Source organism: Rattus norvegicus, chromosome 10 (assembly GCF_021556685.1).
Source record: "Rattus norvegicus strain SHRSP/BbbUtx chromosome 10, alternate assembly SHRSP_T2T, whole genome shotgun sequence".
NCBI classification, from domain to species: Eukaryota; Metazoa; Chordata; class Mammalia; order Rodentia; family Muridae; genus Rattus; species Rattus norvegicus.
The window spans coordinates 109,607,832-109,623,325 of NC_141543.1; the positions used below are offsets into that span (position 1 = coordinate 109,607,832).

At 53.5% G+C, this 15,494-nt stretch overlaps 1 protein-coding gene across 2 annotated transcripts in view; it reads right to left on the reverse strand.

Moving 5' to 3' along the window:
* Dnah17 (dynein, axonemal, heavy chain 17) overlaps positions 1-15,494 on the reverse strand; it is a 114,560-nt gene that overhangs the window by 2,752 nt on the left and 96,314 nt on the right. For both annotated transcript variants that reach the window (NM_001447228.1, XM_087570969.1), the window contains 7 exon segments: positions 563-745; positions 1,222-1,401; positions 7,558-7,749; positions 9,942-10,169; positions 10,562-10,689; positions 12,367-12,515; positions 14,870-15,063. In NM_001447228.1, the coding sequence (NP_001434157.1) occupies positions 563-745; positions 1,222-1,401; positions 7,558-7,749; positions 9,942-10,169; positions 10,562-10,689; positions 12,367-12,515; positions 14,870-15,063 (1,254 nt within the window).

Consider the following 15,494-nt stretch of genomic DNA (forward strand, 5'->3'; position numbering starts at 1 on the left):
TTACCCTCTGTGGGAACTGTACTGTCACCACGCCCCCCCCCCCACATTGGCACACAGTGGTCACCCACTGCCATCCAGCAGTACATCTCAGTCCGTCCTGGCACACCATGCCAGGCTGCCCAGCCTGTCCCTGAACTTGAGGTCCTCCTGCCTCATAGCTCCGGAGTGCTGGGATTACAGGTTTGTGTGTTAAGCCTGGCTCAGCAGGTTGTTTCTGGTTTCAACAAAAGTTCCAGACAGAACCAGGCAAACCAGGCAGAAGAGCCTCACAGTGCTCTGAGATGCAGATGCCTGACCGCTTGTGCCCCGGCCATCCTCTGAGCTCCTTGTCCTGGAGGAGCCACCCTGTTGCACCAAAGTTCTGTGAGTTCCCATGTCCAAGGTATTAGACCAGTGGGGCCTGGGACCACTTGTAGAGCACACCCTGATTCCAGACCTTAGTTCCCAAAGCAGAGGACAGAGCGCACCTGCCTGCCAAGCTGTCTCCAGCCGGGGCTGCACTGTGCCTCCCACCGCTCTAGGCCCCGCCCACCCCCGTTGCCAGGGACATGGACGGCCCTACCTTTTCCTCCCGTGACACCCCCGTGCCAGCTCCTGAGTCTGTCTCTTTGGGCTGCATCTCTAGGACAGTTCGGAACAGCTTCTCCGAGGTGACTGTCAGGAAACCGATCTCTGCGTTGGGGTGCAGGCCGTACAGGTAAGGACTCTCGGGGGGTAGGTTCTCATCGATGTACTCATGGTAACCCTGGGAAAGGGTGGCTTATAAGCAAACCGTTGGGGCCCGCTGTCTTCTAGGCATTTCCTCGCCGCACCTCCCACGCGGCCTGCTTGTTGTCTACCCACTTCCCCAGATAGGAAGGAGTTCCCTCTTCGTGACCAGGGCCACGCCTGCTGCTCTTCATTTTGGGTGTTTGGAGTCTTACTCTGTTACCGAAAGCCATTTTTATGGTTTCTGAGACAAGGTTTTGTGTAGTCTGGGTTGGCCTCAAATTCACTTCCTTGAGCTCTTCCTGGGCCAGCCCTCCCCAGTGCTGGGATTCTAGCTGTGGGCCACCATGACAGGTCTTATGCAGTGCTGGGAGGTGGAACCCAGGCCTCCATACAGGCTAAGCAAGGACTCAGTCACTTCTACACCCCTAGCATCTGTAGGGCGTCTGCGGTACGCCCCACTCAGGGAGAAGCCAGTCATGTGAGCCCCCAAATAGCGGCGCCCCTCCCTACCTTATAGTCCAGATTTGGGGGGATCTGAAACCCGGGGGCCAGCAGCACCTCCCCTTCTAGCATCTCCACACGGATGAACTCTATCAGGTAGGTCCTGCACAGCCGGCGGTCCCAGTCATCAGTGATGTGGCCTCCGTACATGATCTCACCAAAAAGGTAGCGGAGATCATCCCAGGGCACCTGAGAAGTGGGGAGAGTGTGAGCAATGCCCCAGCCTTATCTTTCAAAAGCCTCTGAGGCTGGATAGCTCAGCAGGACCTGCTCCCAGGCTACTTTCGGGGTCACCTGTGATGACTGCCTAGTTGCCCAGGAGCCCTTCTCTCCATGCCTGCTCCGTGTCAGACTTCTCAGACTGACCCCTCTGAGCTCAGGCTAGCCCCTCTGAAACCCTCTGCTTTGGCTGCCATCTCAGGCTGTTTTCCTCCTCCACAGAGACGTTTCCTTGGAGCTTTTCTTCTGATGCTGGGTGCCATGGGCTACCTGGTCCTTCTTGGTTTCCTGGGCTCTGTCTGCTTCAACCAACCAGGAGTCTGTGCTATGTGATTCTGCTCATGAGAGAGTTTTTGCTGACCACCCCATCTTCCTTTGGCTAAAAGTCCAGTCAGTTGTATGTCTGACATGGACCAATGGGTGTCCTGACCTTGGAACTGCCTCTTGGTGGCTTTGCTTATTCACAATTATTATATATCTATCTATCTATCTATCTATATATCACATATATAATAATTGCATATATATGATATATATCACATATATAATAATTGCATATATATGATATATATCACATATATAATTGCATATGTATGTATGTGTGTGTATGTATGTGTGTGTATATGTATGTATGTATGTATATATATATATATATATATATATATATATATATATATATATACACAGATGCGTGCGCATACACAGCCTGGCATCAGCTCTCACTGGGGCTTCCAGGACAGGCAAGTACTCACAGGCTAGCACCAGCTCTCTGGACATTCAGAGCTTCGCCCACCCCCACCCCCACCCCCACCCCCACCCCCACCCCCACCCATCTTTCCAGTCTTGAATTGACATTTCCCAACTTCAAAGTTTTTTGTTTGGTTTTGAAAAGTATTTTTAAAAATGTGTGGGTGCGTGCTGTCTGTGCACCACACATGTGCCTGGTGCCTGTGCAGGCCAGAAGAGGGCATCGGATTCTCTGGAACTGGAGTTACAGATGGTTGTGAGCCATCCTGTGGATTCTGGGATTGAACTCTGGTCCTCTGCAAGAGCAGCCGGCACCCTTGGCCTCTGCTGTCTTCTCCAGCCCTCATCAAAGCCTTCTTTTTCTGGTCTTCTCAATTTTCTGAGCAGATGGGCTCAGGGACTGGTCACCAGAGACAGGGTGGGCTCCCCCACCTGCGGAACAGTCCTGGAGCAGTCCCCAGAGGACAGGCATGAGCGCTGGGCTTGTCTACTCCACACATTGCTGCCATAGTTGCTTAGCATCAGACGGGACCTGTGTACTGAGAGAGCGCTCAGGATTCCCGAGCCTCGTGCTCTGAGGGAGGAAGGGTCAGCCAGTGCAGGCTGGACAGAACACTCTTGTCAGGACATGCCTGTCGCTGTAGGACCTGCTGTTCTTCTCAGCAGATTGGAACCTGTGTGTTCTCTTGTGGTGGAGTAAGGGTCTTCACACGATTGTGGCAAGACCGCTCCTTGTCATCTCCCCAGAGGCCCTCTGCTGGCATCTTCTGTTTGCATTCGCTTGGGAGTGCCAGAGGTGAAAGGTAGCCAGGGGCCACCTCATCACCACAGGTCCCTGCAGGCAGTGGCACCTCCCTAGTCTGCCTTCCTGCTTCAGCCGGGCTGGATGTGTTACCAGGACAATGAACCATGTGTGGTCCAGGCAGCATCTTGTCCAGCTTCCATCAAGGAGGCTCTGTGATGGCCTCTTAGGCAGTGGAAACGGGGCGGATTCTCCCATCTGCCTGGAGAATCATTTGAGTGGTCCTCAAAGGGACACCAGCAGGGATTTTGTGAGGCTGGCTGTACTAATCGGTGACCACCAATGTTGGCAATTGCTTAGTATCATGGCCTGTGCACTGAGGGAGAAGGCAGGGGCCCCTGAGCCTCAGGCCAGAATGTCCTTCGGTTGCTCACAGGGAGTGAGTGACCTTCTCTCCTCACCCTGGGTTTAGTGCCCTACTTGCATTTGCCCCCCTTCTCATGTATCCCAGGCTGACCTTGGACTCGCTGTGGACCTAGGGGTAGCCTTGCACTCCAGATGCTCCTCCTTGTGCCTCCCAAGTGCTGGGTAGCAGGCCTGCACCACCATGCCCTTTCTTGAGCTCTCTTTAAGGGGATGGTAAGCAGGATGGGACTCCCAGGACACATCTGGACCCCGCTAGCTTCTGTTTGTCCTCACGTGACCCCAGAAGCTTTGATGCGGGCTGCCAGCCCTGTTCAGTGAAGAGGCAGGCTCCAGGGCTGAGTAGCTTGCCTGAGATATCCCAGTGTGTAAGCACAGACTCACGCCCACTCCCCACTGGCTGGACAGAGCAGTGCTGGGTTCTGGCCGCCCCTGTCACACTCTCTGCAGGTCAAGGTTGCTCTCTGCCTTATATGGTGCATGGTTTGGTGCTCTTGTCCCTCGGCCTGCAAGAAGTAGTTTGCAGTCTGTCTTTTCGGGACCCACAGTCTGTTGCTGTTAAATTGGGGGGCACCAAAAGCGAAGGAGAGAAGCCTGGGGTCTTGGTGTGTGTGGCCCTCTGGCCTTTTCTGGCTGAGTTTACTTCTGAGGTGGCAGGTCCTGATAACCATGGGAGGTGGGGACTACAGCTAGATGTAGCTTACGAATGTCTAAGCTCCAGGGACTTTCAGATGTATGTGGCTGCCAGACCCAACTGGGTGACTGCCGCTCACAGAGGAGGTCCTATTCAGTGGACTATAACTAGGCTTTTTTCAAATTCTATTATTTATGTATTTATTATATATAAATACACTGTAGCTGTCTTCAGATACACCAGAAGAGGACATTTGATTCCATTCCAGATGGTTGTGAGCCACCATGTGGTTGCTGGGAATAGAACTCAGGACCTCTGGAAGAGCAGTCAGTGCTCTTAACCGCTGAGCCATTTCTCCGGCCCTCAAATCCTTTTTTTTTTTAAAGATTTATTTATTATATATGAATACACTGTAGCTGTCTTCAGACACACCAGAAGAGAGCATTGAATCTCATTATAGATGGTTGTGAGCCACCATGTGGGTGCTGGGATTTGAACTCAGGACCTCAGAAAGAGCAGTTGGTGCTCTTAACCACTGAGCCATCTCTCCAGCCCCTCGAATCCTATTTTTAATGATGGCTCGTAACACTTTAGCCTTCCTTCTAGCCCACCATCCACCAGAGGTAGGACAAAGGAAAGGATGAGGGGGAAGGGGCCCTGTTTAGAAAGGTTCTTTGGAGCAATTCTGCGATGTCTGGAAATGGGCAGTTCAGTTCACAGGTTGGCAGTGCAGATTGACCCATTCGTAAACATTTCATAGAAATACCAGCAGTCTGGTTTGGTAGAGTCTGGTTAGCAAACAGGAATCAGCAACGGTGGCACTAGCTAGCAGAGACAGCCAGGCCTCAGTATGAGTTACCCACAGGAGGGACCAGGGCCAACAGGAACACTAGGAAACGTTCTCAACTGTGCCTCTCTCAGCGGAGTGAAGATCAGCGAAGACTCCAGACCAACAAGCATTGCATGGCTAGCTCTGTAAGCAAACCAAGCTCAGCCGCCATCACTGTCTGTCCTTTTTAAACTCCCTCCAAATATCACCGCTTGTCCTCCGTGTGTCTTGCCTCAGAACATGCATCTGTCTCAGTTGACATCACTCTGTCAATCAGCCCGAGTCTGAGGAAGGGGCAAGAAACTGCAGCATGCCACCGGAAGTCTTTTGGTGTGTTTATCTCTGTGATGTCTGGAAGTGGGCATCCCATTCCCAGTGGGAAAATGGGACCCCCATTGGAGTCCAGGCCAATGCCGCTCAATTACAGAAATGTAAGGTGGACCAAATACATGCGTGTCTTTGGCGAAGAATCCTTTCACGTGCTTGCTTAAGCAAACATCCTCTCTCCTGTGTCTGCTTCAGTGAAACGTTCCTTCACGAGTCTGCCTTAGCCTTTCGCCAGTGTCCACTCCTTCACATGTCTGGCCCAGCATAATACTGTCCAACACAGCTAACTTTCCAAAGAGCCCTTAACTTTCCTCTTTAGTGAGCAGTGGAGCATTTGGACTCCACGGTCTCGTCCCGAACCCGGTCACAAGTGGCCCCGAGTTTTACCCAGCACCGCCCCTGTTGGTGGGCAGTCAAACTCCTGCACCTGCCGGCCAGAGTCGAAATCCTAGATGTTGAAATTCAGGGTCCTGTTTGTGTCAGTCAAACGCTTGACCACTGGGCCACACCCGTAGCTTTTTTAAATTTTATTTTAAAGATGAGGTTGCCCGTGCTATTTGTTCTCACACTGGAGATCCTCCTGCCTCAACCCTATGGGTGTGCAGGTGCATCAGGACTGCGGGTGCGCCCCTCCACACCCAGCTGAAATCAACACATACCTGCCATCTGCAGCCCCTGGCAGATCCAGTTATAAGAACACAAAGAAGCACCTCATCTTTTTTTTTTTTTTTTTTTTGGTTCTTTTTTTTCGGAGCTGGGGACCGAACCCAGGGCCTTGTGCTTCCTAGGTAAGCGCTCTACCACTGAGCTAAATCCCCAGCCCCTGAAGCACCTCATCTTACCCTGGGGTCTTTGCAGTCCCCCTTCCCCTGTGTGCGTGTGTGTGCGTGTGTGTGCATGTGTATGTGTGTGCGTGTGTGTATGTGTGTGTGCATGTGTGTGGATGCGTGTGGATGTGTGCGTGTGTGCGTGTGCACGTGTGTGTATGTGTGTGTGCATGTGTGCGTGTGTGCGTGTGTGCACGCGTGTGCCTGTGTATGTGTGTGCGTGTGTGTGTGCATGTGTGCGTGTGTGTGTGCGCGTGTGTGGTGGTTAATAACGGCAGCCACAGGGGTGGTGCTGGGGTAACAATGCTGAAGGACCTTGGTGGAGTCACAGACAGGTCCTGACTCTTCAGATTTCCTTTGGCTTATGGAACCCACTCAACATCCTTTAAACATAAGGTCAAGAAGTAAGAGGAAGGGAGGGGCAGGAGGGAGGGAGGGAGGGAGGGAGGGAGAGAGGCGGGTAGCCACGCTTTGCCCTGGGAGCCTCACTGGCATCCAGGTGCTCCACGCATTGGGCTAGGTCACTCCTTCCTCCAGAGCACCTTTTAACTTCCCTTTTGTGGTCCGGTTCCAGTCAAACATCCCAGGACACAGGAGTGTTAAGGGCAGCATGGGGCTGAGTTGACTTCAACTAGTTTTGGGTGCATGTATGGTGTGGCAAACTGTGTCCTCAGTGAACGATTAGAGGAAAAGCTGTTACTTATTGTCTTAAAAAGTGTGTGTGTTGGGGTTGGGGATTTAGCTCAGTGGTAGAGCGCTTGCCTAGGAAGCGCAAGGCCCTGGGTTCAGTCCCCAGCTCCGGAAAAAAGAACCAAAAAAAAAAAAAAAAAAGTGTGTGTGTGTGTGTGTGTGTGTGTGTGTGTGTGTGTGTGTGCACTTGTGTGCCTGTGTGTGCATGTGTGTATGTATATGTGTGGGTGTGTGCGCATACATGCAGGTACCTGCTGAAGCCAGATCGCTTGAGAGGGGAGGACAGACGGTGGGAGGGCTAGGTCAGAGGAGCCCTGTGTGGAGGGGAGGCAAGCCTGGTGCTCCCTGAAACTCTAGGGAGGCGGGCAAGCCCCTGCACCCACCGTCCTCTATGGAGGCGACTGTGAGCCTTCCTGTCGTGGGAACTGATCCTCTGAAAGAGCAGCAAGTGCTTTAACCATTGAGCCATCTCCCCACCCCCCTATTTACCCTCTCAGGCTATGCATAATTGGGCAGTATATGGTTCAAATAGGGTGCATCATGGGGAGGAACATGTGACCCAAACCGCCCATCGAAACGGAGACCCACCCACACGCTGCCCTTAGCAACCAGCTCCTCCCCACTTCCTAGGTGGTGTGAAGGAAAGCCCAGGGGCGCTCTAATTCTCCGAGCTCATGGCCGCAGTGTGCCTGATCTGCAGTGCATCTGCCTTCGCTTCCGAATAAACCGCCTTTGCCGCCTTCCCGCTTATGTGCAGTTTTTCCAGTTCTCTGAATGTGACGCCAAGAACTTAAAGATGCCTGGTCCAGACAGCCACTCCCAGGAATGCAAGGGAGGTGCGGCCATGGCCCATACCAAGGTGTGTGTGTGTGGGGGGGGGGGACGTTTAGCACCCTGCGTGCCTCACCTTGGGGTTGGCTTCCAGGTAATTGTAGAGCACGTTGATGGAGATGGTGAGGTCCCCATTGTTGAAGGGGTACGACCGGTTCCAGCCCTGGGCACCAAACTTGCGCCTCTCGGCGACCACGGCGTGGAAGTAGCACAAGGCGAAGAGGATGCACTTGAACTCAATCTCCTTGGTGCACATCTCCAGGGTGTCCTGTCAGGTGGGCGAGAGGAAGCCAAGAGGGATGGCTCCACACACATGCTCAGCGCTGCCCCTGCCGGCAGGGTGGCTAAAGCCATCGACTGACTCCTCCATCAAAACTAAGTCCGAGGCGTGGGGATTCAGCTCAGCGGTAGAGCGCTTGCCTAGCGAGCGCGAGGCCCTGGGTTCGGTCCCCAGCTCCGGAAAAAAAGAAAAAAAAAACAAAAACAAAAAAAACCCCAAAACTAACCCAAACCCTGCACAGCAGTCACGGGGGTACCCACCTGAAAACTCAGCGAGGGTAGCACAGGGTTATTTCCCCAGGATATATACACAGTTCCTGGTTTTCGTGTTTCCAATATGATATGCCTTTTTTTTTTTTTTTTTTTTTGGTTCTTTTTTTTTTGGAGCCGGGGACCGAACCCAGGGCCTTGCGCTTCCTAGGCAAGCGCTCTACCACTGAGCTAAATCCCCACCCCACCCCCCCTTTTTTTTAAACTCTGGGTCTTGCTACGTAAGCTCAGCTGGAACTTATAACCCTCATCTCAGATGTGTTACAGGCTGCTGAGGTTACAGGCGAGCATGCCCGTCCTCAGTATATAGTTAATTTACTGTGCACGTGTGCGGTATGGCATGCGTGCGTGCATGCCCACAGGCTCGTGCTACACATGAGCTTGTAAGTCGGAGTCTGTGCTCTGCATCCTGCATGCTTGCAACGTAGGTCCTGGGGATTGAGCCCACGTTATCGGGATTGGTGGCAAGCACCCTTACTTGTTGAGTGATCTCGCTGGCCTCCCAACATGGCTTTTAAGCCCAAATTTAGTGTATTCCTATTATTATTTTTTTTTTTTTGGTTCTTTTTTTCGGAGCTGGGGACCGAACCCAGGGCCTTGAGCTTCCTAGGCAAGCGCTCTACCACTGAGCTAAATCCCCAACCCCTGTATTCCTATTTTTTAAAAAGAAGCTGGCCGTGCTCTGGAGTGCACCTTCAGTACTAGCACCCGGGAGGCTGCAGGCTGGCCAGAGGTGAAGGCCCCCTGGCCTTGCTGATGGTGCCCTGCCCGTCTGTCACCCATAGACTTCTGCAAGAGTAGGAAGGGAAGACCACAGGCTTTAGTCATGCAGGGCCTGAAGTGTTCACGACTACCCTGTGCACCAAGGAGGCCACCCTGCCATACCGCACACCCTGCCTTCTGTGTGTGCTTCCCATGTCCCGCATTCACAACCCTCACCAGATTGTCGTCTGCTAGCCTAGGTCACCGGCTGCCATCAGGTGTCTTTTTACCTTCAGCCCTCTGTGACAGTGGTATGTGCCCTTTGAGAGCAGGCTGTGAATGGTTTGTGGTAGATTCATAGTCCACGTGTTATGTGAGTAAGGAAGTTCCGTGTTTCTCAGATGGTGCCCCGCCTGGGAAGATACGTGCGGGGAGGACACAGGATTCCAGAGCCTGGGGTGTGGGCTACAGCCTGAAGAAGTAGTGCGCGCCCGCAGATGGTTACAGTGGAGGGTGATGAAGAGAGCAAGGGGCTGGCAGGGACAGTGGCCATGGGGATGACAGGGCGGGAGGGCTGCAAAGCTGACTTGACTGAGAGGTTGGGTCAGAGGAGCCCTGTGTGGAGGGGAGGTAGAAACCCTGCCAGGCAAGCCTGGTACTCCCTGAAGCCAGGCAAGCCCCTGTACCCATCCTCTTCTATGGAGGGAACAAGAAGCCATCATGGGAGAAGGGCCTGACCACATGACTGCCTTGTTCAGGGCACTATCAGAGGACATGTGGTCATGTAGTTGGAGCTCCAGTGGGAACCCATTGTCCCTCTAGCTGCAAGGCTTGGAGGCCCCAAATCAGCTTTATGACTCCAGTGGGCGAGGTCTGGATCAGAGAGAAATGTGACCCAGGATGGGACAGGGCCTCCAGAGTCACAGGAATGACAGGCACCCCTGCCAACTGACAGGGCAGTGACAGCGACCAGAGGCCATGCTGCATCCACGACTTCAGGGCTCGGTGAGTTTGCCCAGCTTTCAGGGGCACACTCTGGCGAGACATTAGTGTGCTGGTGTGCTGCGGGTAGGAGGCCAGCATGGAGGAGCCTCTGGGACTCGGAGGGGCATCTTAGCTTGCTGGGCCTGTGCCTCCTTTGCCTGGCTGTGTGTGCGTGCGTGCGTGCGTGCCTCCATGGGGAGAGCCACCTAGTCTCACCCTCCCTACCTGAGTGAAAAGGTCCAGCGCCTTGTGCAGGTTGGCATACATGCCCGTGGGAGGCTCGTTGGTGATTTTGATGGCGTTTTCCAGGATGCCCTGGGGGATGATGTGTGTCTCCACGGAGGGAGCAGGCTCTGCGCTGATGAACACCCGGTAGTCCTCGTGGCTACCTGAGCTGTAGCGTTCCACCTTCTTGTCCAGGATACTCAGCCATCTCGCCACCAGGTGAATGTTCTGCGGCAAGGATTCCTGTGCCTCAGGCCCGGGTGGATCCCGTTGAAGAGCCCTGTCTCAGGCCCGGGTGGATCCCGTTGAAGAGCCCTGTCTCAGGCCCGGGTGGACTCCGTTGAAGAGCCCTGCCTCAAGCCCGGGTGGACCCCGCTGTGCCCACCCTGTTGACCCTAACTGGTGAGAAGTATTCCCAGTGGGTAACTCAGCCTTAGGATCAACCTTGTTTGTCCCCCTGGGCTCAGAGCAAAGACGACATGGTCCCCAGCACCCCTTTAGGAGCTATAAGAGGGTGTCTGGAGGGGCTCTGTGCTGGAGAGCCATAGAGATGGTGCCCCAGCAATGGGAGGTTCTGTCCCGTCCCCAGTGACGTGACCATGGTAGCGAAGAGCCCTCACCTGCAGAATGACCCAGTGTCCTTTCTCGGCAGCCACGTCCAGCGCATCCTCGGCCACCACCTCTTGTCCTTGCCCCAGGGACACGTTATGGAGTTTCCCATTGTCTATGGTAAATCCCAGTTTTTTCCCTGAAGAGGGGAAAAACAGGAAAAGTACTGGGTGATTCAGAACCGTGGTTCGGGCACTGCATTCCACAGCCGGGAACACTACTCGCCTCCCACCTTGTTTATTGTGGGGTGGAAGCACACATCCCGTAACATGACCATGCTTCGGCCATCTGGAAAGGTGTGGCCTGGGGACATTCAGGAAACCAGCCCTGTGGTGCAGCTGTCTCTCTAATACCACCAGCACCACCCCAGAATACCTTGTGACCTTGAACTCCCTCTCCTTCTCCTTGCCTAACAACTGCTCTCTGCTTTCTGCCCCTGTGTGGTGGCCTGTTACAGGCTCTGGTCTCATGGAAATGGGACCGCACACGCCGAGACCCTCACCACCACTGTCTTCTTACATGAGCGCTATGCTTTTGACTTTCATCCGGGAGGAAGCACGGACTCGGGGTGGAGTTAACAACCCATAGCAAACTCTGGCTATGGCGTCTTAATTGTTTTGGGTTCTTTTGTTTTTTGTCTTCAGATTTGTGATGAGTAATTTTCCTTGCCAACATGACTAGGTATAGATTCACCACGGAAAATCCCTTCTAGATAGGTCTGTGAGGGTGTTTCACAAAAGAAGGGAGTGCCCATCTCAGGGTGAGTGGTACTGTCCCTGTGGGCTGGTGTCCAAGCAAGGCTGAGTAGCTAAGAGTGCTTCTCAACCTGTGGGTCCCAACCCCTTTGGTCCTGGAGCCATCTTTCCACTGGGTTCACCCGAGACCATCATAAAACACAATGTTTCCATTTTGATTCATGACAGTAGCAACATTACAGTTACAAAGTAGCAATGAAAATAATGTTTTATGGTTGGGGGTCATCACAGAATGAGAGGCTGAATTAAAGGGTCACACGTTAGCAAGATGGAGAACCGCTGAGGGAGAAGAACTGAGCTGAAGGCATGACTTGACCAGCTGCCTCAGGTTCCCCTCATACTGTCCCCAAATAACCCCTTAAGTTTCCTTTTGTATTTTTCCCCCTCAGCTGTGATAAAAGTGACCCAGTCAGGGCTATTTCCAATTGGGAGAGAGCATGCAGGAAGGCTTCTCAATCAGGGCCTCTGTTGCTGTTTGACCAAAAGCGTCTTAGGGAGGAAAGGGTTTATTTGGCTTGCATCTCAGCACAATTCATCATGAAGGGAGGTAGGGAACTCACCAGGAACCCCGAGGCAGAGGCCGTGGAGGGGCTCTGCTTGCTGCTCACTGGCTTGTTCTGTTTGTTTTCTTACAGCACCCAGGACCGCCAGCTTAGGGTGGCACTGCCACAGTGGACTAGACCCTCCCACGTCAACCACCAACCAAGAAAATGTCACAACGGCTTGTCCAAAGGCCAGCCTGGTGGGGGCACTTCACAATTGAGGTTCTCTCTTCAAAAATGACTTTAGCCTGTGTCAACTTGACATAAAACCTAGCCAGTTCAAAGGCTTGGCGGTGGACCTACTTCTTAAGCCTTAGGGACAGACCCAGCCTTGGACTGGAAGGTGCTGTGGTAGCTCCCGGTATGGCATGCCCTCCCCTCTGGCCATCCCCATTTCCGCTGGCAGGCTTGTTTCTCTACTCCAGCACCCCTTGCTAGTTGCTGGCTTTGACCTAGCTCTCTAGGAAGTTCGGGGTTCCTCTGTGTGGTTTTGAATTGCGTTTCTGCAGTGGTGCTTACCGAGGGCCTCCACGTCTTTGAGGGGGTCGACCCCGGGGGACAGGATGAAGAAGATTGGTGTGGAGGGGCTGCTCTCTTCGTAGGACTTGGAGAACTCCACGCTCCGGCCTTCTACAAACTTACTACCCATCTTCTCTTCCACAAAATTCCTGCAGGGGGGTCAGGGGAACATGCTCTGTAGGACCATGGGAGGCTGGGCCCTGCTCCGGACCAGGGCTAGGGATACATGGGTGGCTTTGGCCCAGGCAGGTGGGCCGTGCTGGGTGGACTTCCTTTGTAGAAATCAAGGGGAGGGAAGTAGCATCTTGATTTTTAAATTTTAATTAATTAATTGATTAATTAATTAGTGTTTGAGAGAAGGTCTGGAGTAGTCTGGTAAGCTCAGGCTGACTTGGTATTTGCTAGGTGGCTATGACGCTCCTACCCTCTGCTTTCCAAGAGGGTGGGATTACAGGTTCCTGGTTGTCACCACACAGTGCTGGGGACTAAACCCAGAGCTTTGTGCATGCTAGGCAAGCGCTGCACCCATGGAGCTGAATCCCCAGGCACACAATGGTATGCTCCTCCTTCAGTCCCAGAGGCCCAGGGAGTGGCATGAAGGATGCTGCCTGGCCTTGAACCGAGAGGCCTCCAGGGTACAGTGGGACAGTGAGGGGAGGAGCAAGCTCTGTCTGGAGGGCCACCTTAGAGGGGCTTAGACTCCATCTTTATTACCCAGCCCCAGAGGTCCAGGTCCCTTGGGCGGTCCTCTCAGGGGTCCAGTGCTTAGGGTGAGCTTTGCATTTCAGTGTCCACATCTGCCTCCATCATAAGTGGCTAATGATCTGTGTCTCCCAAGCCCAGTGTTAGGTTTTTTTTTTTCTTTTTTTTTTTTTCTTTTTTTTCCGGAGCTGGGGACCGAACCCAGGGCCTTGCGATTCCTAGGTAAGCGCTCTACCACTGAGCCAAATCCCCAGCCCCCCAGTGTTAGTTTTGAGTGCAGGACCATGGCTGTGTTTCCAGGCTGTAAGCTTGCTCCTGGGCACAGCTGAGAGATGATCCAAAGGCCTTGGGGCTGGGCAGTGGGTGGCTGTACTGGCTGGTTTTGTGTGTCAACTTGACACAAGCTAGAGTTATCACAGAGGAAGGAGCCTCCCTTGAGGAAATGCCTCCCTGAGACCCAGCTGTAAGGCATTTTCTCAATTAGTGATCAAGGGGGAGGACCCAGCCCATTGTGGGTGGTGCCGTCCCTGGGCTGGTGGTCTTGGGTTCTATAAGAGAGCAAGCTGAGCAAGCCAGGGGGAGCAGGCCAGTAAGAAACATCCCTCCATGGCCTCTGCATCAGCTCCTGCTTCCTGACCTGCTTGAGTTCTAGTCCTGACTTCCTTTGGTGATGAACAGCAGTGTGGAAGTGTGAGCTGAATAAACTCTTTCCTCCCCAACTTGCTCCTTGGTCACGATGTTTGTGCAGGAATAGAAGCCCTGACTAAGACAATGGGCTTTGAAGGTCTTACTGCCCATCTGAGGTGCTTGGCACCTTTGCTTGTCCAACCCCTGCCCTGCTCACTATTTCAGGATCCTTCTCCCACTGCCCCCAGCTCAGCTGTATTAACATTTCCTAGCCTTGTCCCTTTCTGTCTGAGAAAAACAAAACAGAAAAAGTCCTCCAATTGTGAGTACATGTGCGTCAGGGCCCGTCTTTGGTCCAAGGGGGTTTCTGTGGGGACGTGAGTGTCTTTGAGGAAACCTGGCTATGTACAGGAAGGACGGAATGGGCGGGAGCCAGCCCCTCCCCTCGGAGCCTGGGCTCTAGGGTCCTCCTCTGTGCTCAGCCCCTCCCTCCTCCGCACATATGGGAGGACTCAGGTCTTAAAATTACAACTCTTCCTTTACGATTGGCACATAATTGACACTAACTTTAGGCATGGAGGGTCCCCTGTGCTTGGTGGCCTTTCTTTTTCCTCCCCCAAATGTAAGGGGCCCCCTTTTATATGGCTGGGGAGGACTATGCTTTCAATCTTAGGGCCTAATGAGGGAAACTCTGCTTCTCTGTCCTGTGTGACATTGCATCCCCTCTAATGGGCCAGTAGGGCCGGAGGTCCTGCTGATCACACCCTGAGACACTGAGTACCAACAAGAACCTGGGATCGGGGCTAGGGTGTGGCCAGCAGAGGTTCAGCCAATAGACACCAAGCATGCACAAGGCCTGGGGGTCAGTCCTTAGCACCGCTTAAAACTGGGCACATGCAACCCTAGCACCCTGGAGGCAGAGATGGGTGGAGGGGGAGCAGAAGTTCAGAGGCCTTGGCTACATAATGAGTGAGTTTACAGGGAGCCAGGGCTGCTGGAGACCATATCTACTTCATAAAAGAGGAACTTAGCTCTCCAGGTCTGGGTATACGGCCCATGGCCATGCTAGCAAATGGACCCCGCTCAGCTCTGCCCTCCCTAGACTGGGGTAGGAGAGGAACTAAGATGGTCACGTTTCTAGGATGCCCGGGGCTGGGTGCTGAGGCCTGCTCACTTGACGGCGTAGGTCATGCGGTCCGGCCTCATACAGCGCACCATGCACAGCTTCTGCAGGGCAGTCTTATTCTTCCATTCCTTGGGGAAGATCTCCTTCTCCGGCGCTTCCGACTCTACCAGCTTTTTCCACCGCTTGGCGGAGCCCTCGATGTCACTGTCCAGGTTTTTGAACTCGTCCATCTCCGACAGGGCCTAAGGCAGATGTGGGTGGCGCAGTGACCATGGGGACACCCTGAGTCAGTGGGCGCCTTCCCCAGATGGCCCTCAGTGGGCGCTGGGGAGAGGTGTCAGGAAGACTGGAGCTCTGGGGAGGGTGACAGAGTGACCTGTCACAAAGATCACCCTGTCCTTCCTGTCAACTGCAGGCCAAGCTTCTGCGGGACATGTGGCCTGGGGACTCACTTCGGCTCCTTTCCCTCCAAGGAGGGTGCTGTCAGGGATAGCTCTGGAAAAGTAGCTTTGATTTACCAGATGTAAATGTCTCACAGGTTCACTGCCGCTGTCTGCTAACCTAGGCCTCGTCCTGGAAGCTTCTAGCCTCCGTACAATCTTATCTTGGCCTCTGAGACTTACTGCTGAATAAGTCAACCCTTTCTGGCTTTTTCTGAACTCTGACTGACTGG